The 27,252-nt window shown below is 52.1% G+C and overlaps 4 protein-coding genes across 5 annotated transcripts in view; 2 read left to right on the forward strand and 2 right to left on the reverse strand.

The window, feature by feature from the left end:
• Nucleotides 1–343: 343 nt before the first annotated feature.
• Nucleotides 344–10,976, forward strand: Ptrh1 (peptidyl-tRNA hydrolase 1 homolog). The gene is made up of 6 exons (XM_038337208.1): nucleotides 344–449; nucleotides 918–1,137; nucleotides 1,294–1,393; nucleotides 1,541–1,586; nucleotides 1,686–1,944; nucleotides 10,865–10,976. The coding sequence occupies exons 1-5, from the start codon at nucleotides 384–386 to the stop codon at nucleotides 1,866–1,868; spliced, it is 615 nt and encodes a 204-aa protein (XP_038193136.1). The 5' UTR covers nucleotides 344–383; the 3' UTR covers nucleotides 1,869–1,944; nucleotides 10,865–10,976.
• On the reverse strand, nucleotides 1,982–9,213 carry Cfap157 (cilia and flagella associated protein 157). Its single transcript, XM_038337207.1, has 9 exons — nucleotides 9,041–9,213; nucleotides 5,585–5,856; nucleotides 4,888–5,041; nucleotides 4,092–4,359; nucleotides 3,698–3,828; nucleotides 3,389–3,539; nucleotides 2,700–2,866; nucleotides 2,404–2,596; nucleotides 1,982–2,124 (listed from the first exon to the last, which is right to left on the reverse strand). Exons 1-9 carry the CDS (start codon nucleotides 9,211–9,213, stop codon nucleotides 2,053–2,055), a joined length of 1,581 nt encoding a protein of 526 aa, XP_038193135.1. The 3' UTR covers nucleotides 1,982–2,052.
• Nucleotides 10,977–12,955: 1,979 nt separating the features above from the next.
• Nucleotides 12,956–27,252, reverse strand: part of Stxbp1 (syntaxin binding protein 1) — a 63,706-nt gene continuing 49,409 nt past the window's right edge. The window contains exons 16-19 of one of the 2 annotated variants that reach the window (XM_038337693.1): nucleotides 25,511–25,612; nucleotides 22,804–22,889; nucleotides 21,152–21,306; nucleotides 12,956–14,651 (exon numbers count right to left, since the gene is read on the reverse strand). In XM_038337693.1, the coding sequence (XP_038193621.1) occupies nucleotides 14,569–14,651; nucleotides 21,152–21,306; nucleotides 22,804–22,889; nucleotides 25,511–25,612 (426 nt within the window). In that variant the 3' untranslated portion in view covers nucleotides 12,956–14,568. Of the gene's footprint in view, nucleotides 14,652–19,335; nucleotides 19,591–21,151; nucleotides 21,307–22,803; nucleotides 22,890–25,510; nucleotides 25,613–27,252 lie in introns of those variants that run through there. The other variant, XM_038337694.1, reaches the window with a different exon arrangement.
• Nucleotides 26,584–27,020, forward strand: LOC119819473 (protein transport protein Sec61 subunit gamma). Its single transcript, XM_038337695.1, has one exon. It carries the CDS (start codon nucleotides 26,654–26,656, stop codon nucleotides 26,858–26,860), a length of 207 nt encoding a protein of 68 aa, XP_038193623.1. The 5' UTR covers nucleotides 26,584–26,653; the 3' UTR covers nucleotides 26,861–27,020.

A 27,252-nucleotide genomic window follows, 5' to 3' on the forward strand; every position in this document is an offset into this window, starting at 1 on the left:
CCCTGTTGCTAGGCAACTGCTCCCCTGGGATGCCCAGAGGCTCCGCCCATTAAGCCACGCCTCGAGAGTCTGTAGAAAATTAGTTGGGCGGGCCAAGGGCTACGTCAAGGGAAGAACCAGCCCGCGCTCGAGCCGAAGGCTGAGCAAAAGCCCCGGGCGGTATAGAGTGACGCGTTGACCTGGAACGCACGCAGAGGCCCTCCGTGGCCCGCGCCCCGCCCACTTCCGCCCCGCAGAACCATGGAGGCCGCCTCACTCGGTCCGGATTGGTCGTCGCTGGACAGGCGGCGATGCTATTGGCTTAGGGCTGCCCGACGTCAGGGGGCGGGGTCCTGGCCGTGAATTGGGGCGGCTTGTTGCGGTCCGGCCTTTTTCATTCCGGGATGCGGCGGAGTTGGGCTTTGAGGCAGTGCGTTTCGGAGGCTCGGTTCTCCGGGAAGAGGTGGCTGGTGAGTGGGGCGTGGGTGACCCGGCTCCGATGCTGCCCCATTGTGTTCCTTGTCAGCCGTCCCCTTTTATAACATTTAAACTTTTAGGTCACATTTATTTGTGCGTGCAAGTGCTGTGTGGCTGTCAGAGGGCAGCTTGGGAGTTGGTTCTCGCCACCGTGTGGGTCCCGGGGATCGAACCTAGGTTTTCAGGGCAGCAAGTGCCCTACCTTCTGAACCATCTTGCCGAACTCCTTGTCAGTTTTTCTACTTAGTTAAATAGGTGACCGGCAATATTGACTGACTCCAAACTTTTAGGAGTTTTGCCTCCGCACCAGGGGTGCGGCACCCCCAGTTTTGTGGGGCCTCCAGGAGTTCCCAGGCCCTTAAACGCTCCTTCCCGACCCTGGCTCTCTTCTCTGTTTCCTGACCACTGTTTAGGGTCCTATGTGTGATTATCCGATCTGTTTTCCATGGTGTTGCCTGCAGGTGGCTGGCCTGGGGAACCATGGAATGCCTGGCACACGGCACAGTGTGGGCATGGAGGTGCTGGGGCAAATAGCGAGGCGACTAGGAGTGGCGGAGAGCTGGACACGTGACTCTCGCTGCGCTGCTGACCTCGCCCTGGCCCCGTTTGGGGATGCCCAGCTGATACTGCTCCGGCCACGGCGCCTCATGAATGTCAATGGACACAGCGTGGCCCAAGCTGGTGAGTTGTGGGCTTCATGGGTAAGAGAGCACAGGGAGCAAGTGCCTGGTGAGCCCCGCTTACTACGCTGAGGACTTGGAAGCCTGTTTCTACGTGGGGGTCGTTGTAGTCCCTCTGAGCAGATAGGCAATAACTAGGGTGTTTCCGTGTGCCAAGCCCAGCTGTTTGGACTGACTGCAGAGGAGATCTATCTGGTACATGATGAACTTGACAAGCCCCTGGGAAAGCTGGCTCTGAAGCTAGGGGGCAGCGCAAGGTGAGGCTCACGTGTGCTCAGGTTTGGGTAGGGATGCTGGCCTCTGTTGGGGTGGAGTAGGGTTGCTGAGCCTATCTCTGCTGGAGGCCTGGGCAAGGGAAGGGGGCTGCCTCAGCAAGTACTAACTGTTCCTCAAATCCCTCCAAGGGGCCACAATGGAGTCCGTTCCTGCATTAGCTGTCTGAACTCCAGTGTGAGTCTACCCCCTCTGCCCTGCCCTGGGTAGGGGTGGCCAGCATGGGCTCCCCAGTGTACGTCACCAAGGCCCTCTCATTCCTCTGGCACCCCACAGGCAATGCTGAGGCTTCGGGTAGGCATCGGGCGCCCCACACACCCTAATACGGTGCAGGCCCATGTCCTGGGCTGCTTCTCCCCAGAGGAGCAGGAGCTGCTGTCCTCCTTGATGGATCAGGCCACCGACCTGCTTCTGGACCACATCCGTTCTCGAAGCCAGGGGCCACCATCGAGCCTCTGAGACCAGTGGACACATCTACCTGTTTGACTGCCTGCTGAAGCCCAGACACAGCCACAGGAATGCCGTGACACATGTGGTACCCACTTTTTATATAACTTCTGGGTTGCCCCAGGTCACTTGCAGATTGAAAGAGGGACACTGGACACCACAGTCTGTTTCTGTGGTGGCTTGGTCTCTCCGTCCACTACTTACGGTGTAGGAAAGGTTTAGGAAGGGCCAACTTTCTGAATCTTTTGAGAGCACCAGATGGAGAGCTCTGCAAGATTAAAAGACGCTTGCTTGAAATCTGCAGTCTCCTGGGAGCCGGGGACTAAGCCCTTAACCCATTCCTTACCAATGGGGTGGGGACAGACGGGTCTAGCAAACCCTTTCCCAGTGGTAGCATAGGTATGCCTTAGCCTGTTTTCGTTAGGCCATTTTATAGGTGGGGAGGATCAGCAAGGTCCCACCATATCCCTGAAGCCACCCAGCTACAGCATGGAAAAACTAGGGTCAGCTGTTAGCTTGCTGTTCCCAGGGTCCCTGGCACTCCTACCTCATTAGTGTTCTGTAACTGGCAGATCCCCATTCTGGTGACATATGAGAGCAACCTGAGGTCCTGAGGGTTGGGTGGGATGTGGACCCGACGAGGCACTAGCCCTAGATCCCCTGGCTCATAGGTTGTGATGGCAGAGAGCTTCTGTAGCAGGGACGTGGCCGCCTTCTTGGATATCTGGGTGCTGAGTTGGCTGTAGGAAGGAACTTGGGGTTATCACCTCCATCTCCACAAGAAGAGGCTGAGAGACTGGAGAGCCAGGGTCTGCTACGTCCCTCACAGGGCTGTCTGCTCACCTTTCTTTGGGTGGGCCTTGGGGCTGCTTGTCCTGGTGGCAACTCACACTGAACTGTGCTTTTGAAAACACAGCTGAGCTGAGCAGAGCCAGCAATTGCTGCAGCATCTCCTTGCGCTGCAGTTGGAACACCACGTCAAAGTCGCCGTCCTCTGAATCTGTTCGCATCTGTTGGTGTTGGTGAAAGACAGTTAAAGACCCAGAGGCCCGCCCTCCCAAGTGCTAGGATTAAGGGTGTGCACTGCCATACCTGGCCTTGTTATTTTAAGATACTGAGTTGCCCAGGCTGGCCTTGAACTGAATCTGTAGCCCCAGTCAGGTCTTGAATTTGGAATTCTCCTGCCTCAGCCTCCTCAGTATGATCAATCCCAACTTTTTTTTTTTTTTTCCCCAAGACAGGGGTTCTCTGTGTATCTTTGACTGTCCTGGAACTCAGTAGACCAGGCTGGCCTTGAACTCAGAGATCTGCCCTCCTCTACCTCTGAGTGCTGGGATTAAAGGTGTGAACCACCACCGCCTGGCCAGAGCCAACCTCCTGGATGGATCTTTGAGGTCCAGAATCAGAAAAAGAGTCAGTCCTTGAGTCTCAGGAAAGAGGCCCTCTCAACTTAGCTCCTGAGGCCAAATTTCTTGGGGTCAACTTCTATCCTTCGTCCACTGGCCTCTTGGTGTCTCCTGACACTTGCTCACCTGTACGATGTCCTGTAGGAGTGAGGTAGCCTGGGCCAGGACTGTTTCCAGGCTGGCCCGAACCTTTTGTTCCTCGGTCAGCTTCTCTTGTAGCTGATTCACCTCCGCCCGCTGTTCCCTCAGCTGCTGTTCTAGCTGGTCCTTGTCACTCCTGGTCCAGGACAAGAAAAAGCCCACAACTGGCCCCATCTGCCGGCAGTGGCCGTCACCCCTCTTCCCCGGGCCCTAAATCCAGTCTTCAGCTTGTCTGATAGGCCAGACCATGAGGCTGTAAACAGGAATTCCCTGGCAGGCTTCCACCCAAGTCACCTCAGGGTCTGGTTGTCCTTCTGTAGCTGCTGGAAGTTCTGTTCCAGTTGGGACAGAAGGAGGCGCAGCTGCTCTGCCTCCGTTGTGCCCTGCTTCTGCTGGCGGCACTTCTCCGTCAGCATGAGGATGACCTGCAGCAGTGGGCAGGTGTCTGGCGGGACCCCAGCCCACCTCTCCCTCCCTCCTGGAGATGCAGTAGGGGCACTACCTCTGAATAACAGCAGGGGGTGGACTCCACTCAATTATAGGGGGTGTAAGGCAAACAGACTCCAGAGCTAGGGCCAGCATCCTCACAAGGAAAGCCTGAGCCCTTGCTGCAAACCCTCCCCACCTCATGACTTGGCTCTGGCATGGGGTCCCACCCTCATTTCATATGCGGGTATGGTGGTCATACCTTCTGATGGCCTTTGCTGTTTCTGGCCATGATCTCTTGGGTGTTCTCCAGCAGCTCCACCTGTTGGTACAGTTTATCCTTGATGCTCCTGAGTTGCTCATTCTCCTGAAGCAGCTGCACACCTTGCTGAGTCACCCAGGACAGCTGCAAAGTCACATTGTTGTTCTCTAGGATGGCCCGCCTGGTTGTCTCCCACATCTGGTTAGTGGCTACTTTGCGGAATTCAGTGGCCACCAGGTTTACACGTTGGATGATCTCCTTCCTTAGCCTGACCAGGAGGGTGGGATTGGAAGGAAGTCAAGCAGATGGGTATACGTCTTGTTACCCCCTTTTTGGGTGAGAATCTAAAAGTACCCGGACATAGCCGGGTGTGGTGGCGCACACCTTTAATCCCAGCACTTAGGCAGGTGGATCTCTTGAGCTTCGGGATAGCCAAAGATATGCAGAGAAACCCTGTCTTTCCCTCAGAATCTCTGGTCCTTTGGAATTTGAACCATTGAAACACACTTCTTAAATAAAGGCAATGAAAGCAACAAGTGGCCAAAAGACTGCTCAGTGCTAGTGCTGGGAACTGGCTGGAAGCTCTTTCCTCCTCCCCCATAAATCCTGGTCAGGGTTTTGGGGACAATCTGGGAAGTATGTGATGCCCCGCTGGGAACTGGCTGGAAGCTCTTTCCTCCTCCCCCATAAATCCCGGTCAGGGTTTTGGGGACAATCTGGGAAGTATGTGATGCCCTTCTAGAGAGGGCGAGCTGGAGACTGATGTGTGGGCCCAACAGGTCCCCAGCCTGCCCACCTGTCCTTGTCCAGCACAGACTTCTTCTCCAGGTTGTACACATAGTCCTTGTATTCTTTCTCCTGCTTCCGCAGCTGCTCCTCCAGCACCAGGTACTTGTCTGTGAGCTCCTCTTTCTGCAGCCGAAATTCTTCCAGGGCAGCCAGCTTTCCCCCTACCCATCAAGGGCCACAAGGCTGGTGAGGAGCAGCGTCTGAGCGCCATGAGTTACACCCCCCCCCCCAGGTCTCAACTTTGTCCCGTCCATGTCTTCCTGCCCACCCCTCCCCACACCGTGCTTTCTGTTCCAACAGGACTAGGCTGCATGTACCGGAGCCGGCCCTACACACACACACAGCCTTTCTCTGGAGTGTGCCCCTACCCCCTTTGCTAGTCTCACCAAGCCTTGTTCAGCCCATCTCAAGATATCTCCCCACAGGAGAGTAATATGGGCATGTAACCGCTGCAGCTGAACCTGGGCATACAAGTCTCAGTGCCCCCTTCCGGATGGGTGGCATAGACAAGATCCTCCATCTTTTTAAAGTACTTCCTCATCTACAGACTGGGGAAGGGACATTTCTGGCCTTGGGAATGCATGGACAGTTAAGGCAGATAGTGTTTGAAGTAGCTGTAAGCTGTTATCCCCAATCACCAGGTGAGACCCTGTCTCTGTGACAGCTGTGGCTTTGGGCCCAGGTGTGCTGACTGGTCCCCTCACCAAGGGCAATGTTCTCTGTGGTGAGCTGGTCCTTGGTCTCCTGGAATTCGTGGCGCACCTGGGCCAGCTGTGCCTCGAAAGCATCCTTCTCCATCTCCTTTGCCAGCTGTAGGCTCTGCAGCTGGTCATTGAGTTCCGTGATCTCATCCACCCTCTGGTTGAGTGTGCGCTTGAGGAAGGCCACGATCTCTTTCTTGTTATTGGCCAGCTGCTCGAACTCCTGGCGGAAGATCTTCTCCTGCACAGCCAGCTCATCCCACTTCCGCTGATACCTGGGGTGGGGTAGAGATGTGGGGTCAGGCCTTGCCAGGCCTGGTCACAAGCCCCATGGAACCTGCTCTTCCAGACCCTCCTTTCCATCAAGGGCCGTTTACAGTTTTGCTTTGCATGGTCTGAAAGCAGCCCCATTTACTGTGTCTCATGGCTGGAGACCTTAACCTTAGGCCGTGCAAGCGAGCTAGCGAGCGTGCGTGCGTGCGTGCGTGTGCACAGAAACCCTTGGTCGATATTGTCTCTTTGATAGCCCTCTACCTTTAGTTTCTGAGGCAGAGACTCAGTCTAGAGTGTAACAGTTTGACTAGGCTGGCTAGCCGGTGAGCTCCAGAGAGCCACCAGTCCTCTCCCATCAAAAGTAGGGTTTAAGGGACTTTGCCATGCCTGGCTTTTTTTCAAGGCTTCTGGGGGCCCGAACTCTAGTTCTGCTCGTCAGGACTTTACTGCGTCATCTCCTCAGCCAGCATTTTATATTTATTACCTTACTCAATTTTTTTTAAGACTAGATAATTCTGGATGTCCTGGAACTCACTATGTAGACCAGCTTGGCCTCGAACTCAGAGATCCACCTACCTGCCTCTGTCTCCTGAGTGCTGGGATTAAAGGTGTGCGCCACTGCTCCTGGATACCTCACTCGAATGTAAGTCCTGTGGGGACTAAGGCTGCCCTCTCCTCACAGTGGCAACAGATGTTCCCACCTGTGTCTGGTTCACAGGAAGTCTGCATTTGTCCCCGGCAACACAGACTAGGAAACTGATCAGAGATGAAGAAACCAGAAAGCGACAAGGCTAGAACTTTAGCCCAAGCCAATCTGACCTGGAAGTTAAGGCTTTTACCCATAATGCCTGTCCCTGCAGTCAGCCCATTCAAGCTGGCTGAGCCCTTCCATCTGTCATCCTGCCTCTGTCTCAGGACCTAACCGCCTGGCACAGCTCCATCTGTTGTGTTATGTCAGGGGCATTTGTACATTTCAAGAACATCATGGCTGCTGGCTTCAGTGGAGAACTAAAGCATTTGGAGAGTTGATTCCTAAATGTTTTAAGTATTCATAAGGCTTTTGAATGAATTCTGTGTGCAAGGCATTTTTAGGGTATGGGTGTCTGTGTGGGGAGAGAACTCAGCCTCCCCAAGAGCCAGAGAGGCCAGGGATGTCACCCTGCCTCCTCCTCTTCCTGGGGTGACTCTGAGCCTCAGGATCAGGCTGCGCTCTCTGCTGGGACTGGAAGGAAACGGAGACAGCAGAGGGCTTCCTGAGTGCACAGACTCAGCACCAGCTGAGATTGTTCTGCAGCATCTATCATGACAGCTCGGCCTTCTTGTATGATCCCTATATGTTTTCTTATTACAGATTATGGTATTCATGCATATGTGCATATTCATGTGTGGGTGTATGTGTATGGAGGTCAGAGGTTGACATTTGCCGAGATCCCCAATGACATGTAAGGATGCAGATGCTGTGAGAATTATACCCATTTTATAGATAAGGAAAGTGAGGCTCTCCACTTTATATATTGAAGCAGGGTCTTCTATTTGAACCCAGAACTCAGTTCACTGTCTAGCTGGTTTGTTCCTAAGGGACCCTTTATCTCTGCCTCCCAGGGACCGGGATTACAACTACTCATTTGTATGGGTGCTGAGGATTCAAATTCCAGCCTTCACATTTGAGTGGCAGGCTGGTGCTTTAACCATCTCCCCAGCCCTCTACATTTCTTTCTAAGTGGGAGTGTGACTTTTTCGGGGGGCGTTCAAGACAGGGTTTCTCTGTGTAGTCCTGGCTGTCCTGGAACTTACTGTGTAGACCAGGCTGGTTTTGAACTCAGATCTGACTCTGCCTCCCGAGTGCTGGGATTAAAGGTGTGCACCACCACCGCATGGCAGAAGCTATATTTTTACAAGCATTCTTAGCATATTTTATTATTGACTTGTATGTGCATGTGGCTGTCAGAGGACAACATGCAGAGTTAGTTCTCCATCTGAGTCCTGGGGATAAGTGGCAAGTGTCACTTATTTCACTGGCCCTAAAAACTCGTTTTTGTTTGTTTGGTTTTTTAAATTTATTTTTAATTTTCATTGGTATTTTGCCTTCATGTATGTCTCTATGAGGGTATCAGATCTTGGAGTTACAGACAGTTGTGAGCTGCCCCATGGGTGCTGGGAATTGAACCTGGGTCCCCTGGAACAGCAGAGGCTTAACTACTGAGCCATCTCTTCAGCCCCAAAAACTAGTTTTAAAGTAAGAAAAATGAGCAAATGCAATGTCCATTATTAAATGTTAAGAGGGTCCTCCCCTGCCTTTGTGTCACGTACAAGTCTAGCCTTAAGAGGGAAAGCCCATGGAGAAAACCACATCTCCTTTTTTTGAATTTTCAAGACATGGTAGCTTTGGAGCCTGTCCTGGAACTCGCTCTGTAGAGACCAGGCTGGCCTTGAATTTGCAGAGATCCGCCTGCCTCTGCCTCCCCAGTGCTGGGATTAAAGGTGTGTGCCACCACGGCAAAAATCCCCTTTAGTTCCCATTTAGGGACCTTGAGTGGTTCACAGTTCTCAACACGTGGGAGGGTGAGGCAGACGGATTAACATGAGTTCAAGTCTACCCTGGGCTGTAGAGTAAAACCCTGTCTGTAAAACAAAGCGTAGGGAAACAGCCCCAGCCTAGAGAAACAAACATCTTGGCATAAAGAGGGAATGAGTGACCTCCTCGGCCACCAGGGGGAGCCATTTCTAATTTATTCCACTAATTAAACTACAAATGCTTAAGATCTATTCTGAACCAGCCCTTGGGAGGCAAAGGTAGACGGAGCTCGTTGAGTTCGAGGCCAGCCTGGTCTACAGCATGAGTGTCAAAACATCCAAGGCTACACAGAGAAACCCTGTCTCAAAAAAAAAAAAAAAAAAAAAAAAAAAAAAAAAAAAAAAAAAAAAAAAAAAAAAAAAAAAAAAACCAACCAACCAAACAAACAAAACAAAAACCAATCAAACAAAAAGTTCCCATCCTGCTGAGGTAGGGGTTAAGGAGGGGTTACGTGGGACAGAGAAGCTCTGGGAGCTGAGAAGGGGTGGGGAGGTCATTCACCTCCTAAGGTGGTACCTGCTTACTCGAGGCCAGAACCCAGCTCCAAGGCCCCTGTCTGAGCCTGTGTGGGCTTCTGGCCTGGCACACTAGCATCCCTGCCACCCACCCACCGGGCCAGCCGGTCCTCCAGGTCTTGGATCTGTTTGTGGTAGAATTCCTTCAGCTCCTCCACTATGGTGGACTCCCCAGACTTCATGGCTGCACTTGTTTCCTTCCTGCCCCCTTTCTTCTTCTTGCCCTCAGTCTCTTTGCCGCCTTTGTTCAGCTTCTTTTTAGGAGCCATGGCCGAAGGCAACCACTGTTTCCAAGTCCCCTTTAAGAAGCCAGGTGGTTGCTAAGGAAGTTGGATCTATACGTAGCAACAGCCTAACTGAGGGAGACTGGGTTTTAAAGGGCCACTGTCCTCTTGCTGGCGGGGAGCCTGTATCTGTTCAGGGCCTCGCCTTTCAGAGCAAGATGCCAGGCTCGTGGGTACAAGTTTGTTTTCCATGAAGACCTTTCCTTCCCCCAAATGGAAATAATGATATTGATTACAGTCACCAAGAGCCCTAGAAATCACTAGCCTGTCACTTTGAGACTTTGGGTAATCAGAAGTTGGAGGTCTAGCCAGGTGGAACCTCTTCATAGACTCGTAGCAAGGACGAGAAGACTCAATCACTGGGCCCCGTGCTCGGAAGCACCTCCCCTAGACCATCCTGCCAATCCTTTAGTGGCACAGCCACAAGGCATCTTCTAGTGGAGGCTCCAAGGCTGAAGTCTTGGGATATCCTTAAAGCTTATTGGCAGGGTGCATCTGTTCGCTGCTACTCCAGGCAGATGAAGTTCTTTCTGTAGCTTTGGTCTTGGCTGTGCTGTGATAGGGAGGGAAAGCTCCTGGAGGCTAGGAGACAGCATGCAAGCAAGGGACTGGGGACAGTAGGTATCCAGCTAGCAGATGCCCTGCTGGCCCCTCGGGTCTCTATTCTTTTAGCACAGAGCCATCTCAGCAGTCACAATGGGCTCTTTTCAGTTCGTGTTTGTCTGCTCTTTAGTCCCCAGGCAAGTCTGGGGCCCATCATCTTCAGTGATGACTGAGACTTAGTGGGTTCACTATGGGGGGGCTAAACTTTGGGGATGTTACAGGAGGGACCATCCATCATAAGCAGAGGACTAGAAAGGATTCCACTCAGGGGATTCTCCCAGCCACGGTTATTCTGACTCCGTGGGAGTGTGAACGCCTGGTGTCACACACAGCTGGGCACCTGGAAGGACAGGGAGCAGCCACAACTCATGGCCTGGGCTTCGGGGTTCCTGGGCTGGCGTCTCAGGCTTTGGCTTGCTGCAGTGTTGAAGATACACTCCAGCTTTTGGAGGAGTGACTGAGACTCCCTCTGAGCCCTGGGATGCTGGGGACTAGGGCTGCGGCAGGACACACTGCTTTGCTGCTTGGTGGGATCAGGGTGGAGAGGAATGAAAAAAAGCCTGGGCCAAGGGAAGTTGGGGGGGGGGGGAAACAAAACAGAAAACACAAGAGAGTAGCCAAGTGTGGACATGCACACCTGTGATCTTAGCGGCGTGAGGGGTGAAGGCAGGGGGAACACAAGTTCAAGGCCAGCCTGGGCAACTCAGCGAGGCTCTGTCTCAAAATAAGAAAACATGGGCCAACAATATGCTCAGTAAAGCATATTTGAGCTTTCTGTGCCCAGAACCCTGGCGGAAGGAAAATGGACTCCCTGAAGTGGTTCTCTGAGCTCCTCCCGCGTGCCAGTGCACATGCACACAACGACATGAAAACAGCGACCAGCAAGAGATCAAAACCCTGAAAGCCAGCAGAAAGGCTAAAGAGCCATTCCCACTGTGGGGGGTGGGGGGACAGGTGACCCGGGAAAAGGAGTAAACGGTATTTACTCTGCTTCTACAGTCACTCCCTGTAGTGTCCCTTGATCTTATTCCAGGTGCTCTGCTGACAGGACATGCTGGCTGGCTGAAGTCTTCCGGGAGCGAACATTGTGAAACACTGTATCCCCCAAGCTTCAGCTTCCTCACCTGTGAAGCAGCAGGGACCAAGGGACCAGCTAACACATGCCTAGGAGAGGCCTGGCGTGGTTGTGTGATTGCTCACTGTCTTCATCACTGCCCACAGGTGAGTCTTGCTGGAGCTGGGTGGGATGTGCCATGGACTATCCTCCAAGCCAGACTGCCACCATTTCAGGCCTGCTTGCAAAGATCATTCTAGCTGAGCTCTTTGACTGTTGACCTTCCCTCATAGGAGGAGATGGGGGTCATTGGACCCACCTGTGCAGCCAGCCAACCTCCCCCAAGCAGCTGTACGCAATTCTGCCCTAACTGCACATGGCCTCGGGATCTTGGGAAGGGGCTCCATCTCATTTCCGGTGAGGCTGCTTTGGGTTTCCCCACGCTCCCGTTTGTGACCTCGGACTCAGGCTCTGCGAGTATGCCCAACAAACTCCCTGGTTCCCCGGGGGTGGGGGACCTTTGGTAGAATCAAACTTGGGTTTGTCATTGGGACCTTAGAGACGTGGGTAGTTGTTGCCTGGTCTGCTTTCCTACCTCCACTACCCTGGGCAAAAATACTTGGTACATATGCAAGATCTATAAAGCTGCCTTGAGTTGATACATTCCTCCATGCAGTGAAGATATCATTTTCTGTTACCCAGGCAAGATAATGTATACAGGGGTTTATGTAGTTGACTTAAAAAGATTTTTGTGTATATGGATATTTTGCCTGCATGTCTATGTGCAGTGCTGATGGATGCCAGAAGAGGGATCAGATCCCTGGGAACTGGAGTTACAGGAAGTGTTGACTCACCCTGTGGGTGCTGGGACTCCAACTCCAGACCTCTGAATAATAAGTGTTCCTAACTATGGGGCCGTCTTCCCAGCACTAATTAGCTGCTTTTGTGTTTTGTGGTGCGGGGATAAAGTTTGAGGCCTCACACACCAGGTTAATGTTCTGGCTGGCTTCGGACACAACTTTCAAGTTCTTATCTTTCATTCTTGAAACAGGGTCTCACTAAGGCTGACTTTGACCTTGCTCTGTAGTCTAGGCAGCCCTAGAATGAAAATTTCTTCTGTCTCAGCTTCTTAAACAGTAGGGGTGGTAAGCCCATGCCCCTGGGGCTGGCACAGTCAGCTGCTGATGGAGGTCCAGGGCCTCGCACTTGATGGTTGATGGCTGGAGGTGTGAGCGGGGTCTGCTGTGAGACTCGGAGGCAGGAAGAGGCCAGGCTTGACTACAGAACAGCCCTCTGGCAAGAACCCAGTACCCTCAGCAGCCCAGTCATTTTCTCCAGCTTTGCCAGGACTGCCACACTGAGAGTCAAGCTCCCAGTACATGAATGTCTAGGGACAAGCCATATCGATACCTCAACAGGAGAGCATTTAATGAGCCCCACGACTCTGTGCCCCTAGTCCTTGGTTTATGGGTAATGTTGACCTGGTGTCTACTCCCCTCTGGGCCAGCCTCATAGCAGACTCCCCAGGTCACAGGACACCCGGCTTCCAAACTGGAGGAAGCACTTTCTACATGTGGGCGGGGGCGGGGACAGTGACATCAATGGAGGAACATCTCAGCACTCTAAATGCACTGGGACCTCCACTCAAGTTGGGTCCTGCATGCAGTGTCCGAGGCACAGATGTTCTAGAAAGGAACAGGCTGAAGAGCAGCTCCCCTCAAAGTCTAGGCAAGCCTTATTTATTTTTACTTGTTCATTTGAGACAGTATCTCACTGTTACCTTAGCCGGAAATTATGTAGATCTGGCTGGCTGAACTCAAGAGATCCCCCTGCCTCTGCCTCCCAAGTACTGGGACTAAAGGTGAGCGTTACTATGCCAACGGAGGCAGCACTGCTCTCCTGCCTGAGGCTAGATACAAGTGTTGTCCCCAATGGGGAGGCAGGTACGATGTGCTGTGATGCAAGTCACAGTCCCCTGGATCCAGCGGACCCCCCAAACCACAGCTGTGGGGTGGCCAGCCTCTGTTCTTCCCAAAGTAAAACCAGCTTCAGGCGGCCTGGGCACCATGATGAGCGCTGATGTCTTTATTAGACTCAAATGCTGCAGTACAGGACGGTAGAGTGGTGCACGGCTGCGCTTCCACACTTTAAACACTGAGATTCGAGAGTTTCAAGTTAACAAGTTTCAAGACAGACTAGCTTTTTTTAAATATCCTTTTGAGAAATTATTTATATAAATAACATAAAGGAAACCCCACATGTTCGACAAACAAGGTCCTGAAGCATGAGCATTGCTTGACCGGAGGGAAGGGACGAAAGAAGCGGCTCCAGGAGAAATCAACCAGTGCTGCTAGGGTTGGTCCTAAGGAAGAAGGTCACTGGAGGGAGAAGGGCGGGGCAGGGCTGAACTCAGGAGAGGGGAGAAGAGCACAGGTCACCACATCTGCCAAGACAGCACGAGACACAGTAATACACACAAGTTTGCGGGAGGGGGGCTGGGCTGGGGACGTTTTTGTGACTTCCACTGTCTGTGTTTCACGACTGCAGCAGCACAGCGAGGGGCGCTCGGCGAGCTGCTGCGTCCTGAGGATGAAAACCATCCTTCCAGCATCTGCTTCTGGAATTTCTGCTTTATAGCTAGCTAGGTTTTATACAGCGATGATTTCAATATAAAGAATAAAATGATCATTTTTCTCATACAACCACAATGACATATGACTGTACATTACACAAAATTATGATTGATGAGCTATCTTAAACTCAGGATCCTCTGACTGGTGTCACTTGCAGAGTGGAGACACCATCAGTGGTGCCCCCATTCCTCAGGCCTACAGTCCTTCTCTAGCAAAGCACCCTTTGATCAGAGTACCAACCCACATCTTCCAGTCCATTCCTGACCCTTGACCTCTCTCCAGGCTGAGGAAAGAAGGCGGCTGGTTGTGCCTAACTCCTCTCTTGAGGAACTGAGGATACAAGGCATGCTGAGCTAGGTTGGAGGACTTAACTCAGGGTACAGCACTGTGGACACAGGTCAGGGGAGTAGTGCCAGTCTCTGGCAACAACACTGGCTGGCACCCAGACTGGCTTCCTGTGGACATCCAACACCACCTCCCCCCCTGCCCAGCTGCAACACCAGGCAAAGAGGCCTGTTTCATGCTGGCCTCTGGAGGTGTCTGCTCACTGCCATTTCCAGCCTCTGTGCCTGAGAACAGGCGGTGAGCAGGGACTGGAGAGAGAAATGTGGACTACCCGGGGCACAGACACCTTACAATTCCCATCAAGAACAGAAATGAGCCCAAACAGGCTTTGAGAAACACCCACACATCTACCTTTCTAAACTCAAGCAATGTGCGCACAGGGCATAGGGCTATATACAGTCATGGGGTCATAAATAAGGAGAGAGTCCACTCGGTCTAGAGTCCTGACGCTTCTGCAGTGTGGCGCTTGCATGGGAACGTCTTGTGGGATAAGCACAGAAGATACTCATTTTTAAAAAACAACACATTACTCTCTTGCTTTTCAAAGGACAAGATAGAATGTCTTCGCACAGGAGAACTCAGCGTGGCAACGGGGTGGCCAGGGCGTGCAGGGCTGGGGAGGCAGCAGAGCAAACGAGGCATCGCGCTGGGGAGCTGCAGGGCACTGTGGGAAGGGAGCCAGGATTGGAGGGGCAGCTTATGTTTTTAACTGCTTATTTCTTCATCTGTTTTATTCAGCTTCTTCAGCGTGTCCAGGAGTTTCTGTGGGGTGAGAATGTGCGTGGACCCTGGGAAGGCAGAGAAGACAGTGAGCCCACTCACCTACTGCAGCCTGGATACTTCTTTCCCCGATTCTCCATCCCCCAACCCTCATCTGGGTCCAGTGGAAGCTGGGAGGGGGTGGGATGGAACCCGTGGGCCCTGTCAGAAAAGACTTAAGAGGCATTTAGGCTCAGCTGGGTCCCAGGCTGAACCTAGGAACCACCTCTCAATCAGAGCCCAGTGCCAGCTGCCAGGTGATGGGCAGCTGTGTTTTCTCTATTATCTCTTGAAGTCAGGATGAAGCCAGGAAGAGAAATTTCAAATATGGCAAGGGACAGTAGCTAAGGGCAGAGGCTGGTAGGCGTCTCTGGGTGGAAAGAGGAAAGAATGGTGCCTGTTGGGCATGGGGACCCACTGAAGTCTGGGAGGCACAGTGGGGGACCTCAGGTGTGAGAGGGAGAGGGCAGGGGACCTGAGGCCTTACCTTGTGGAGACCTGCATTGTAAGAGATTAAAAATGCTTGCAAAAGTTTAAGCTAATGGAATCAGATATACTTCTAGAGCAAAGATTTAAAAAAAAAACCAACAAAACCATTTAAAAATGAAGGCCTTTTCATAGAGATGTAGGCGCACTAAAATGATGCACGGGCTGAGTGGTTTGGACATGGGCTTAAACAGAATGGAGGTGATGGTGGTGTGAGCATGAGGTGTGCATGCACGCAGCAGTGGGTGCAAAGCAGGGTCCTGGTGGGACAGGAGAACTAAACAAAAGATCCAGTCTTGAAAATGTGCCTCCCTGGGGACCTGGAAGCAATAGGCTCGGTGGGAGTGGGGCGCTGAGACCCTTCAGTGAGCTTGCCAGTCTTCCTAGGAGCCCTGAGGCAGCAGGAGCCAGTATCAGAAGGAGGGTCTCCCAAATCTCCACTTCCTGCAGCCGGGCTCTGGATCCGGCAAGGAGTGACTCTGGGTTTCCTTTAGTCAACATGGAGCATACTGGCCAGAGAATGCCCTGCTCCCCATCCTGGACACTGGCCCACTAAACTGGAAGGCTGCTTTGATCAGGCCTATTCCAAAGCGTTTCTCCACTTCTCACATGTGCATTCAGAAATTCAGGAAGGTCAGAGGGAGGTCAGGAACCTATGCTCTAGAATTTTCTGATACTATCATATTCCTAACCATTGGACATTGCTCGTCTTTAAAGAAGAACAAGTGTAGAATAATCTTGGAGAGCCAGGTCATACAAAGCCAGTTCCTGACATCTGACAATCAGAACGTTTCAGCCCTGTAGGTGAAGCTTGGTACCATCAATACTGCAAAGTGGGTGAGACGAGCCGTGAGCTGTATTTTGCAGTTGATCTCATGTTGGTCCCCAAGAGGTTTGGCTATGTTGACTTTCTCATGAACTCTGAGACTCTCTCAGTCCACATAACTAGTGATTATGAAATTCAGCAGTGGCCTCCAAAGATGAAATTGAGGCCTCTTCAAATGACCATCTCATGCATCAAAGCCATGGGTAATGGTCCTCTTGATTAAGGACTTCCTGGAGCTTGCTGGGAAAGAAACCACCCCACCCCTTTTTACAACACAGGGTTTATGTAACCCTGGCTGTCCTGGAACTCGCTCTGTAGATCAGGCTGGCCTCAAACAGAGATTCACCAGACTCTGCCTCCCAAATGCTGGGATTGAAGGTGTGCATCAGCACCGTCTGGCTAAAAGAAGCCATCTTTATCAGAGGGGACATGCAAGGGATATATCAGAACCAACAGCCTCAACTCAGAATTCAGCACGTTCTCTATATAAGCACACACAAAACCTTACAAGTGGCATTGCGCCAAGTAGGTCTAATGTAGCCAGAGAGTTCTCTCATTTGATTTTGCTTCTTTTTTAAAATTATTTTTATGTATCTGAGTGTTTTGCTTTTATGTATATATAAGGGCATCATATCGGTTCCTGCTGCTCAGTAAGGCCAGAAGAGGGCGCTGGCTCTCCGTGACCGGAGTTACAGACAGTTGTGAGCTGCCATGACGGTGGTGGGAATTGAACCCAGATCCTCTGGAAGAGCAGCCAGGATTCCTAACCACCAAGTCATTTCTCCAGCCCCTGTCTCATTTGTCTTGATTACCTTGATTACCATCTCCTAACTGGTCCTACTGGCCTACACCATCAAGGTTAAGGATATAAAAATCTAATCAGAAGATATCACTCATGGGCAGTCTGGAGGGATGGTTAGAGGGGACTAAGATGAGGCTTAGTAAGTTGGAGTTCTTCAATGGTCTGCTGCCTTGGGGACCGGAGTGAGAGGAGCTAGGAAGACACAGCGAGGTACCGTCTCCTGGGAACTCTCCCTTGTGGCAGAGCCTCATCTCCATAAGGACAAGCTGTTGTGGCTCTTTCCGTGGACTGCCAGCTCCCACATAATGCCACGGAGACATTTTATTAATTATGAAAGCTTGGCTTTAGCTTAGGCTTGTTCCTAACTAGCTCTTATAATTTAAATTAACCATTTATATAATCTATGTTCTGCCACGCGGCTTGTTACCTCTCTTCAGTACCGAGTATCTGACTTCCTCCACATTAAACCAATCAGAAGGTACCTTAGGCAAGTAAGAAAGTACAGAGACACATTTACAAAAGAATTATCCCAACATCAAGCTACAACCAAGGCTCTCCAAGGGTCTGCACTATTCGTCTCTGTTCACGCGGATGACTCCAAAAGGAGAGGGGTTTTTCTTTGCCTCTGGCCTGTGTGGTGTTAGGGCTCTGTAGATGGCTATTGCTCGCCTCCTTGCTTCCTTGTATGCATATACATCTTAAGCTTTATTTATTTTTGAGACAGAGTCTCACTCTGTGGCCCTGGCTGTCCTTGAACTCTCATGTAAACCAGGCTAGTCTTAAACTCACATAGATCTGCCTGCCTCTGCCTCCCAAGTGCTAAGGTTAAAGTTGTGTAACACCATACCTTGCTTATTTATTTAGCTTTAGACACACTCTGCCTTGAACTTGAGACCCTGGTGCCTGAGTTCAGGCTGACAGAAGTGCATAGCTCTGCTCCCTGTCCTATTGACCTGCTTTCATGGGAAATGCACAGGGAAGGAAGCGGAGCTCCAGGGCCATGGCCAATTCAATTTTCTTGGCTCATAACTGTTGTCCTGGAGATGATACCCTTCTACTGAGGAAACAGGGATACATGGAGTAGCCTACTGCTTCTTGTTTCAACAGGAACACCACACTAAGCTTCTGGTGCTATATATAGTCCCACTTGGGAAAGGCCATGCCCTGAGATTCAGTAGGAGGAGAGAGTGTGGCCTGAGGCCTGCATCTGGCCTACTGAATTAGCCTGGCTCAAGGGAGCCTTGGTGCACTGACCCAGCTTCCCTGTGTTCATATTCTATGGCCAGGGAATATGGGTGGCCACCTCGGTCGCCCAGTCCTGGCTACCAGTCCAGGACTCTTACTCCTGCTTCCAGGCTATTTCAACTTGCTGTCTCACGGGGTCACATGTCAATCATAGTGAAAGGACATTTTTGGGTCCATGATCAAACAAATGGGTGTAAACACTGGGGAATTCCTAGCACAGGAGGTTCCCAACACACTTAAGGATGGCTGAGGAGGAGGGTGTGGGAGAAGCGAGTCTGGCAGGCCAAACAGACAAGGTACTCTCAAGGAAAACAAGCTGGGGGATCAAGCTCAGGGAAATCAAGGGATTTCTCCTGAGGGCTCTAGACCTCACTAAGAGGCCTCCGTGAGAGAGAGAGGCGACTGTTCAACTCTAAAAGATCTGGCACTAATATAAAATCAGTTTCTTCCCCCCTTCCTCCCTCCGTCCTTCCCTCCCACGCCTCACTCATGGCAGGCAAGCGGTCTGCCACGAGGCTACATCCTGGCCCTCTTCTTACTTTTTATTTTAATTAAGCATAAGTGTGTGAGCATGTGTTCATACATGCAGGTGCCTGTAGAGGTCAAAGACATCAGAGTCCCTGTAGCTGGAGTTACAGGTGGCTGTGAGCTGCTGAATGTGGGTACTGGGGACAGAAGGTGGGACCTCTGCAGGAGTACTATGTGTCCTTAACCACTGAGCCATCTCTCCAGCCCTCTTTTCACTGTTTACTGTTTACTAGTTTTACTATTGAGACGTCATCCTGTTAAGTTGCCCAGGCTGGTCTGTAACTCCCTCTGTGGCCTAGGTGCCCTGGCCCTGCCTCTGCCTGCTGGGCAGCTGGGATCCCAGCCTGCCCAGGAATAAGAGAGTGTACTTTCTGTAGAGAGCAGTGGTGTTGCCAAGCCGACAGCACCCGGAGGGTGGGCACCCCCCACACTGACGTCCTCACCATGCCTACTAGTCTGGGTAAAGGTGCTCATTCCTCAGCCTTTCACTGGCCTGGAGTCTCTCTGGTGCTCCCTGCCTCTCCTTTCTCACCATTAGGTGCTATGGGCGTCTCTCAAGTTTGGCCTTGTACACATGGCCACCCTGAATGTCACTGGCCTCCATCTCAGGCATGTGTGCTCTGTGGGAAGCTACATTTCACTCTGGGCAGCAGCCTTGGGCTCCGTGCCTCAGACATCCCTCAACTCCTGAGTATCACAGTTACCGTCCCTTGCTTCACCCCAGTGGCCGGCAGCTGCCTGTGCAGCGTTCACCCACGGCTGCAGTGAGCGGGCGGGTGGAGCCCAGGGCGTGAAGGCTGGACACATTTTCAATCGGCGTTAAGAACTGCAAGCATTTTCTTGGAAAAAAAGAAAAAGAAATGAAAAGAAAAACGAGAAAAAGAAAGAACGAGTGGTGGGAAAACAAAGAAAGCCCTTCAGAGCGGAAGAGTTTCTTTCTGTAATAAGCCGCTTTTACTTTGTCTCTGCTCTCACTCCACTGTTGGAGCCTGATCCTCAAAAGATACCCTAGAGGACTCCCTGAAGTCGGGGTGTCTCAGGTCCATGAGGAATTTGGTGGGAGTGAGAATGTGAGTAGAACCTGTGGGAGAATAGAGGCCAGCTGAACAGAGGCGCCCTGGACATGCTGGCGGAGGCCCCAGCGCCCGCAGCCAGAGAGGCGTCGAGAGGCGAGGCATGCACGGGCACACACACAAGCGTGCACGCATGCAGGCAGCACGGTATTGGCATGCGTGAAGCACATGAGGCTACACAGTGAAGGGTGGCTGTCTGCGGGAAGCCCCTCCACGAACCCACGCGGGCAGCTCTCTGTCCCCGGGTCTCCACCCTCCCCCTGCACAAGGAACCTTAAGGAAGGTCCAGAGGAGAAAAGGGAAGTCCACACCCACAGCCTGGCTGTGACAGCTGCTGTCCAGGAGAGCTGCTTTGAGCTCAGGTCCTCTAACACGTTCATGCAACACACGCAAGCAGTGAGCAGGGAACACGCATGGGACCTATGTCACAGACAGAAAACAGGCATGAGAACTGGATCATGGATGCCTCTGAGGGCAGGGACAGGGTGTACAGTCTCCCTCCCCCAGCTGTGTGAAGGGGATGACCCCTTCATGCCTGTCTTGGTAAACACAGAAGCAGCTATGCTACTGCTCTAAGGAGCCTGCCTGCTTGGACAGCTTGGGGATGAGTTGGTCATCCAAATCGGATAAATGGAAGTGACACTGGTTGAGATGACTGCACTTGGGAATGCGGGCAGCAGTCGGCACCTGTGAGCCGAGGGAGCCTTGCCGGCTGGGCACCTAAAGGCCTCCTCTCCAGCAGCACGTGTGCAGATGGCCCACGTGGCACGCCAGGGCCCTAAAGAGGATCGTTTCCACAGGGTGCCTAGCATACTCCTAGGCCCACAGTCTCTGGCCTTGCACTGTACCCACAAGTGCTCCCACAGAGAGTGAGCCTAACGGGGTGACAGCAATCCAACAATCTGGGGTCGAAAGGACGGCATTTGGAAGAACCCAGATTTCTCTCTCTCAATTGTCTGCCAGCCTTAGAGGCTACAGATGATCCTGGAGACAGGAAGCAGGAAGAGCCTCCTGCTGCAGTAGACCAGCTTCTACGAGCTGCTTCTGCTCTGGGAAGTGAACAGGAAGCAGGGTGTGGCAGACCGGAAGGTAGTAGGAACTGGCTAAGGAATCCTTATGACCCACTACCAGGCCAGTGAGCTTCAGCAGTATCTATGGACATGCTAACTCTCTCCAGCCGAGGGGTAGAGCAGGGCAGCAGTGAGAGCCCCACCGTCAGGTGAGGTCCAAGGCCTGATACCTTGGAAATGTGCAACTCCCCCCTCAGCCCTGTTTTGTTGGGTAACAGTATGGCTTGGGAGAGGTCCGCTCTTGCTCAAGGTGACTCCGCTTGGCAGTGCCAATGTACAGGTTTGAGACTATGACCAAACTCTTTCCATCCCAAGACGCTGTCTTGCAGCAAGAGACACAGTAGGGCAGAGATCCCTAGCTTCTGCCAGTCACAAACTCTCATCCAGGGCTAAGGCTTGCTGTGGTGAGGGAGGACGAGGACAGAATGCAACACAGAGCATGGGATGGAGTGGCAGCGCGGTGGGGCAGCAACTCCTGCAGCGTGCACGCCCTGCTCACCTATCAGCACTTCCCACTTGCCGTTGGCCTGGGTCACTTCGTAAGCGCAGCGCATCTCATTCAGGCTCACGCCCCCGAGGATGAAAATAATGAGGCGGGGGCCGCTCCGGTACTCCCCGGGGGCCTTATTCTTGTGCCAGTGTCCATAGCGGGCGCTGAGGGAGAGAGAGCAGTTAGTTACAGGTGACTTGTCCGTGCTGGCGAGCTGAAGTGTACCGCAGGTGCCCGAGCCGTGACTGCCACTCTCTTACAAACACCGAGGTACCCCACCCGCTCATCTCAGCAGCTGTGCCTACGTGGCTCTCATCCAGATGTCTGTTTCAGATCAGGCCTGGTCCTGAGCTTGCCTGAGACACTGCAGCACTAAGCGGCATTCAGGGGGAGGCAGAGGGCCGCAGCAGGTTGGCACACTGACCGCAAGCAAATGTGCTAACGAGGCCTTGTCTGTGCCAGGCTTCCTGGTACTGTACCCCCAGGGAAAGATAGCACTTGCCCTCCAAGAAGTTAGACTATAGCAGGATGTGAATGGCTGAGTGCCATGGGACAGAACGGCCACAGAGCCCTGCTCAGCCTTACCAGGGAGGGAAAAGGCACACGAGCAGCACAGCTCTTCCCTGGCAGGCCTCCCTGTCCCTAGCTTCCTCAGTAGAGACCTGGACTCTGGCACAGGGGAGACGGGCTGTTGAAGCTCCCTCTCTCATGGCAGTCCTGGAAGCCCCTGGGCACTATTGCTCTCTTCCACACAGTCAGCCTAGCCAGGACAGAACTCGGTGGCTGTAGTCTATTCCACATTCGGAAGTGGCCTTTTCAACTTTGCTATCAGAGGACACTCCAGTGCCGCAGCAGGCAGGAGACACCGTGGACCTCTGGCCCAGCCCCAGGCTACGGCCAGAAAGAAGAAAAGCCAGAGACAACCAAAGAAAAGGGACAGTGCTCCTACTCTAAAGAGCTGCTGCTCATAGGGACGCACGGGGGGGGGGGGGGGAGCACGCCTTTAATCCCAGCACTCAGTGAGTTCCAGGCCAGCCTGGTCTACAGAGCGAGTTCCAAGACAGCCAGGGCTACACGGAGAGACCCTGTCTCAAAAACCAACAAAACAAAATGAACAAACAAGCAAAACCCAAACAAAACTCAACAAGGGCTGGAGGAGTGCCGACCCTGCGAGGCACAGCTGGCGGCCCTATCTGCAGCCTAGGCTGCTCTCCAGGCCTCCCCCCCCTCAGCTCCAGTTCCCACACCAGGCTGCATGAACAGAATTGCTGGTAACACTGGGGTCTCATGATTAAACAGATGCATAGGGAAGACCAAAGAGAAACACTAATAAACGAAGACCCACAGATTAAAGGGGGGCTGCGTAGTTTATCTGGCTGCAGACAATGTGTGTTGGGGTGGTGGTAAATGCAGTAGGCCTGGCATGTTCAAGGATGAACAAGGAGGTAGTGGCGGAGGCAGACAGTGCATGAAGGAACAAGGGGGTGAGTTCTTGCGGGGCTGGGAGCCAAAGGGAGGACGGTATAGCCTGCTGTGAGCCCGGGCCTGCTGTACCCTGACCATCATGGGTGATGTGGGAGGGTCCTGCTGGCGCATGACACTCACAGCCAGAGCAGACAGACTCGCAGACAGTGCCCCCTGCTTTCCCCACATCTACCCACCTGACAGCCGTGGTGCTAAAGGAAGCAGAGGAGCGGGTCGAGATGTACGGGTAGTGCTTGGTATCCAGTTTGTCTTCAATGGTGTCCTGGAGAGGAGGAGACAGAGGTCACCATCTGCTTAAAGAGGCTGATAGGTGTGAAAGCAGGAGATGTGAAGGAAAAGTGGGCAAGGACCACACCTGCCTGCTGCCGCTACTAGGGGCCAGCACAGGCCAGGGGCCATGGCGCTTGTTCCGCAGAAGGCTGCTAGACTCCTGGCCCTGCAGGCTACCCCAACTGTCCAACCTGACAAAGCACCCATTTTTCCTCATCTGTGCAATGCACTCCAGTGTATAAGCCACTGAATCCATTAAACCCGGGATGTGCTGTCAGCTTGGTGACAAGCGGGTCTAGGGAGAACCTCCCCTGCAGTCTGTCAAGGGGTCAATTGTCTGGTGGGCGGATTCCAGCTGTCTCCTGCCACTTGGAAATCCATACCCCTCTTAAGAGCTGAGAAGCCTACACAGACCTCCTTAGAGGGCAGCTGTGGAGGGTCAGAGAAACAGGGGCGATGCACTAGAGGGCCGCTTCCTCAGTCCCAGCACCAGAGACAGGCACTTGATTCCTGGGTGTTTCATAGCCACCTATCCTTTTGGTTTGCGGGTTTTATTTATTTATTTATTTATTTTGGTTTTTCGAGACAGGGTTTCTCTGTAGCTTTGGAGCCTGTCCTGGAACTAGCTCTTGTAGACCAGGCTGGTCTCGAACTCACAGAGATCCGCCTGCCTCTGCCTCCCGAGTGCTGGGATTAAAGGCGTGCGCCACCACCGCCCGGCTTGTTTTGCGGGTTTTAAAAATAGGACCCTGACTCACCCTACATAAATGCACTTCTAGTATATAATTCCTGAACTAACTCAGACAGACGAGACAGGCCTATTCTCTAGTCTCCCTTTTATTTGCCTATCAAGTGCAGAAGTTGAGCAGACTGTCTCCTCCAACCTTAAAAACCTCCTGGCGTAGGACTCTGCAGGGCTCCCGCTGTGGGGGTGAGGGACGGGAGTCACAGCACAGAGCTATGACAGCCCATTGCCTTGCATCCCTTCACAGCCAACAAACATGGTGCCCCAGCTTAGTGTGAGGCTCTCTGTACCATGGACACAGAACACAGAGTGACAGAATCAGAAGATAAACCCTGGGTGGGCTGGGGGATAGTGGCATACACCTTTAGTCCCAGCACTTGAGAGGCAGAACTCAGAATCTCTGAGTTCAAATAAGCCTGGTCTACATAGTGAGCTCCAGGACAGCCAGAGCTCCACAGGGAAACTGTTTCTAAAAAAACAGAGAAAAAAGAAGAAAGAAAGAAAAGAAGATGACCCTAGGGGTTGTGGCTCAGTTGGTGGAGTATTTGCCCTGGTTAATCCCTGGCACTGCATAAACTGGACATAGTGGTATATGCCTTTAATCCTGCACTTTGGCAATAAAGTAGGAAGATCAGAAGTTCATGGTCATCCTTGGCTACATCCTAAGTTCATGGTTAGCCTGGGCTTGAGACCCAATCTCAAAAACAAAAGAGAGCCTCCAACCGGGCAGCAAGGATATATGTAAATAACATTGCTGACCAGGGTCTGGGGATTGGGAACGCAACAGGCTCTGTGATGTCAGAGGGTCAGACATATGGGGGTGCCGGAGACCATGTGAGACCTTGTAGAGAAGGAGGAAGCAGGATGTGGGAAGTGGAGATATGGACAAGGGTATTCCAAGGGACCAGTTGGAGGCACAGAGCCCAGGTGTGTCTGCTGGCAGGAAAAGGTGTGGAGGCTGTAGCCTCCTGCTGAGGCCTTCCCACAGCTGCCTGAGGTGTCCCTAGCAGAGTGCGTGCACGTTCTTCATCTGACTTGGCATGCTGACACGAGCCTGGCCCTTCTGGGTACTGTACCCGAGGCACCTTACAGCATGGGACCATTCCCCCGAGACTGCAGCAGCGGGCAAATGGATCCTGAGGTCTCCATGTGTCAGTCTTTCCTGGTTAGCTTTTCCTGACAGGAGAGGAGGGAACCCTAACTGAGAAAATGCCTCCTTAAGATCAGGTTGTAGGCAAGTTGACAGGGCATTTTCTTAATTAGTGATTGATGTAGGAAGGGACAGATTTCTGTGGGTGAGGCCATCCCTGGGCTGACATTCCTGGGTGCTGTAACAAAGTGGGCCGAGCAAGCCGTGAGGAGCAAGGCAGTAAGCGGCACCCTCCATGGCTTCTGCACCAGCTCCTGCTCCAGGCTCCTGCCCTGCTTGAGTTCCTGTCCTGACTTCCTTCAATGATGAACAGCGATAAAGCAAAAGCAAACAAACCCCTCCCTTGCCAAGTCACTCTTGTCATGGTGTTTCATTTTTTTTTGTTTGTTTGTTTTTTGAGACAGGGTTTCTCTATGTAACAGTCCTGGATGTCTAGAACTCACTCTATGCACCAGGCTGGTCTTGAACTCAAACAGAGCCCCTGCCTCTGTCTCCTGAGTGCAGGAGTGTGTTTCACCACGGCAATAGTGATGCAGTCTCATGGCTGCTAATGAGTCCTCAGCTGGGTGCTTGGGAGGACTGACAGAGCCCTGAGGCCTGGGTACTCACCCCTATAGGAACTAAATCACAAGATGTCACTGCTACCCGAGAACAGGGGTGCTGGAACCTGGACCACCTGTAGAGCAGCCCTGGCTCCTGCTGCCATACCCCAACTGACCTCCATGATGTCCTTAATGACCGGGGTCCATCGTGAGAGCTGGTAGGTCTGCTCACTGATGCGCTCCTTCCGCTCCGGCTTGCTTCTGCGTCGTAGTGTAGACTGAAAGCAAGCACACATAGTCAGGCTCCAGCCAGAACCACCCGGGGCTCAGTGACCTCTGGAAATTCCCTCACGGACCCTCTTCGGAATTAGCATTGGCAATGAGAATTAAAGGAGAGGTTCTGCCTAGTGTAGCCCCCGAGATGAACCTCTTTAAGAGACTCTGAAAACAAGGGACACCTGAGAAAACGTTGTTCTATTGCTTTGTTTAGTAACACAGGGTTTCTCTGTGAAACAGCTCTGGCTATCCTGGAACTCACTTTGTAGACCTGGCCTTGAACTCACAGAGATCCGCCTGCCTCTGCCTCCCAAGTGCTGGGATTAAGGATGTGGTATTAAAGCCAACATGCCCAGCTCAAAGCATGGATCTTTAACCACGAAGAACGGCAAATGGGGCTGTGGTGGTCTGAATCAGAACGGTCATATATCTGAATGCTTAGGTACCAGGGAGTGTCGCTATTTGAAAAACTTAGAAGGATTACAAGTTATTGCCTTGTTGGAAGAAGTCTGTGTGTGTGCCACTGGCTGTAGCCTTTGCGGTCTCAATTCCATGCCAGACCCTGCCCCAACTCAGCCCCTGGATCAGCTACTTCTCCAGCACCAGAAACGCCTGCCCCCTTGGTCCCTGCTATGACAATGGACTAAACCTCTGAAATTGTAAGCCAGCCTCCACTTGAATGCTCTCTTTTATGAGTTGCCTTGATCATGGTGTCTCTTCACAACAACAAAACAGTGACTAAAGCAGGAGTTCAAACATGTAAATGCTGTGACCAAAAACATCTTAAAAATCCACACTGGCATGGTGACTCATACCTGGAGTCCCAGCACTGGGAGGCTGAAGTCAGGGTATTATCATGAATTCAAGACCAGTCCTGGGCTACAGAGTGAGACTCTGTCTCAAAACAAACAAACAAACAAACAAACAAACAAAAAGGTAGTTAAAAATAATTTGCTAGAAAACCAGTTTCCGGTTCCGTTGGGCTCAGTCCTCTCCTAAGCTACGTGTCTCTACCTTCTCAAGCCGCCGTCCCGCAATCAGTCATGGATCAGGTAATGCAGTTCGTTGAGCCAAGTCGGCAGTTCGTAAAGGACTCAATTCGGCTGGTTAAAAGATGCACCAAGCCCGACAGAAAAGAATTCCAGAAGATTGCCATGGCCACAGCCATAGGATTTGCTATCATGGGATTCATTGGCTTCTTTGTGAAACTGATCCATATCCCTATTAATAACATTATTGTGGGTGGCTGAGTGCTTTCTCTTCACTGGAATTAGGAACAAATGAGGGTGTGAGAAGCTTATGAAGTAAAAAGTTGCCTGTATACTTTGTGTTTTTCTCTCCTTTTCCCCTCCACAAGAGGTTTTGTATTTCTAAACTAAAAAGGTTTCAAAATAAACATTTTTCCCATGACAAAAAAAAAAATAATAATTTGCTAGTTTGGTGGTGGTGGCGCAAGCCTTTAATCCCAGCATTTGGGAGGCAGAGGCAGATGGATCTTTGTGAGTTCTAGGCCAGCCTGGTCTACAGAGCAAGTTTCAGTACAGCCAGGGATACACAGAGAAACCCTGTCTTAAAAAACAAAACGAAGCAAAATTAGCTGTCTATTAATGAGAACACACTAGTTGGGCATGACTTGGGTTTC

The sequence above is a fragment of the Arvicola amphibius genome, chromosome 7, assembly GCF_903992535.2.
Source record: "Arvicola amphibius chromosome 7, mArvAmp1.2, whole genome shotgun sequence".
NCBI classification, from domain to species: Eukaryota; Metazoa; Chordata; class Mammalia; order Rodentia; family Cricetidae; genus Arvicola; species Arvicola amphibius.

Excerpts from the sequence above, each read along its gene's own strand:
- Ptrh1 (XM_038337208.1), top strand. The coding sequence starts at position 384 with ATGCGGCGGAGTTGGGCTTTGAGGCAGTGCGTTTCGGAGGCTCGGTTC. Across the intron at positions 450-917 it reads TCTCCGGGAAGAGGTGGCTG|GTGGCTGGCCTGGGGAACCA; the intron begins GTGAGTGGGGCG and ends TGTTGCCTGCAG. Across the intron at positions 1,138-1,293 it reads ACACAGCGTGGCCCAAGCTG|CCCAGCTGTTTGGACTGACT; the intron begins GTGAGTTGTGGG and ends CCGTGTGCCAAG.
- Cfap157 (XM_038337207.1), bottom strand. The coding sequence starts at position 9,213 with ATGGCTCCTAAAAAGAAGCTGAACAAAGGCGGCAAAGAGACTGAGGGC. Across the intron at positions 5,042-5,584 it reads CACAGAGAACATTGCCCTTG|GGGGAAAGCTGGCTGCCCTG; the intron begins GTGAGGGGACCA and ends CTTGATGGGTAG. Across the intron at positions 2,125-2,403 it reads AGTTACAGAACACTAATGAG|AGCTCTCCATCTGGTGCTCT; the intron begins GTAGGAGTGCCA and ends TTAATCTTGCAG.
- LOC119819473 (XM_038337695.1), top strand. The coding sequence starts at position 26,654 with ATGGATCAGGTAATGCAGTTCGTTGAGCCAAGTCGGCAGTTCGTAAAG.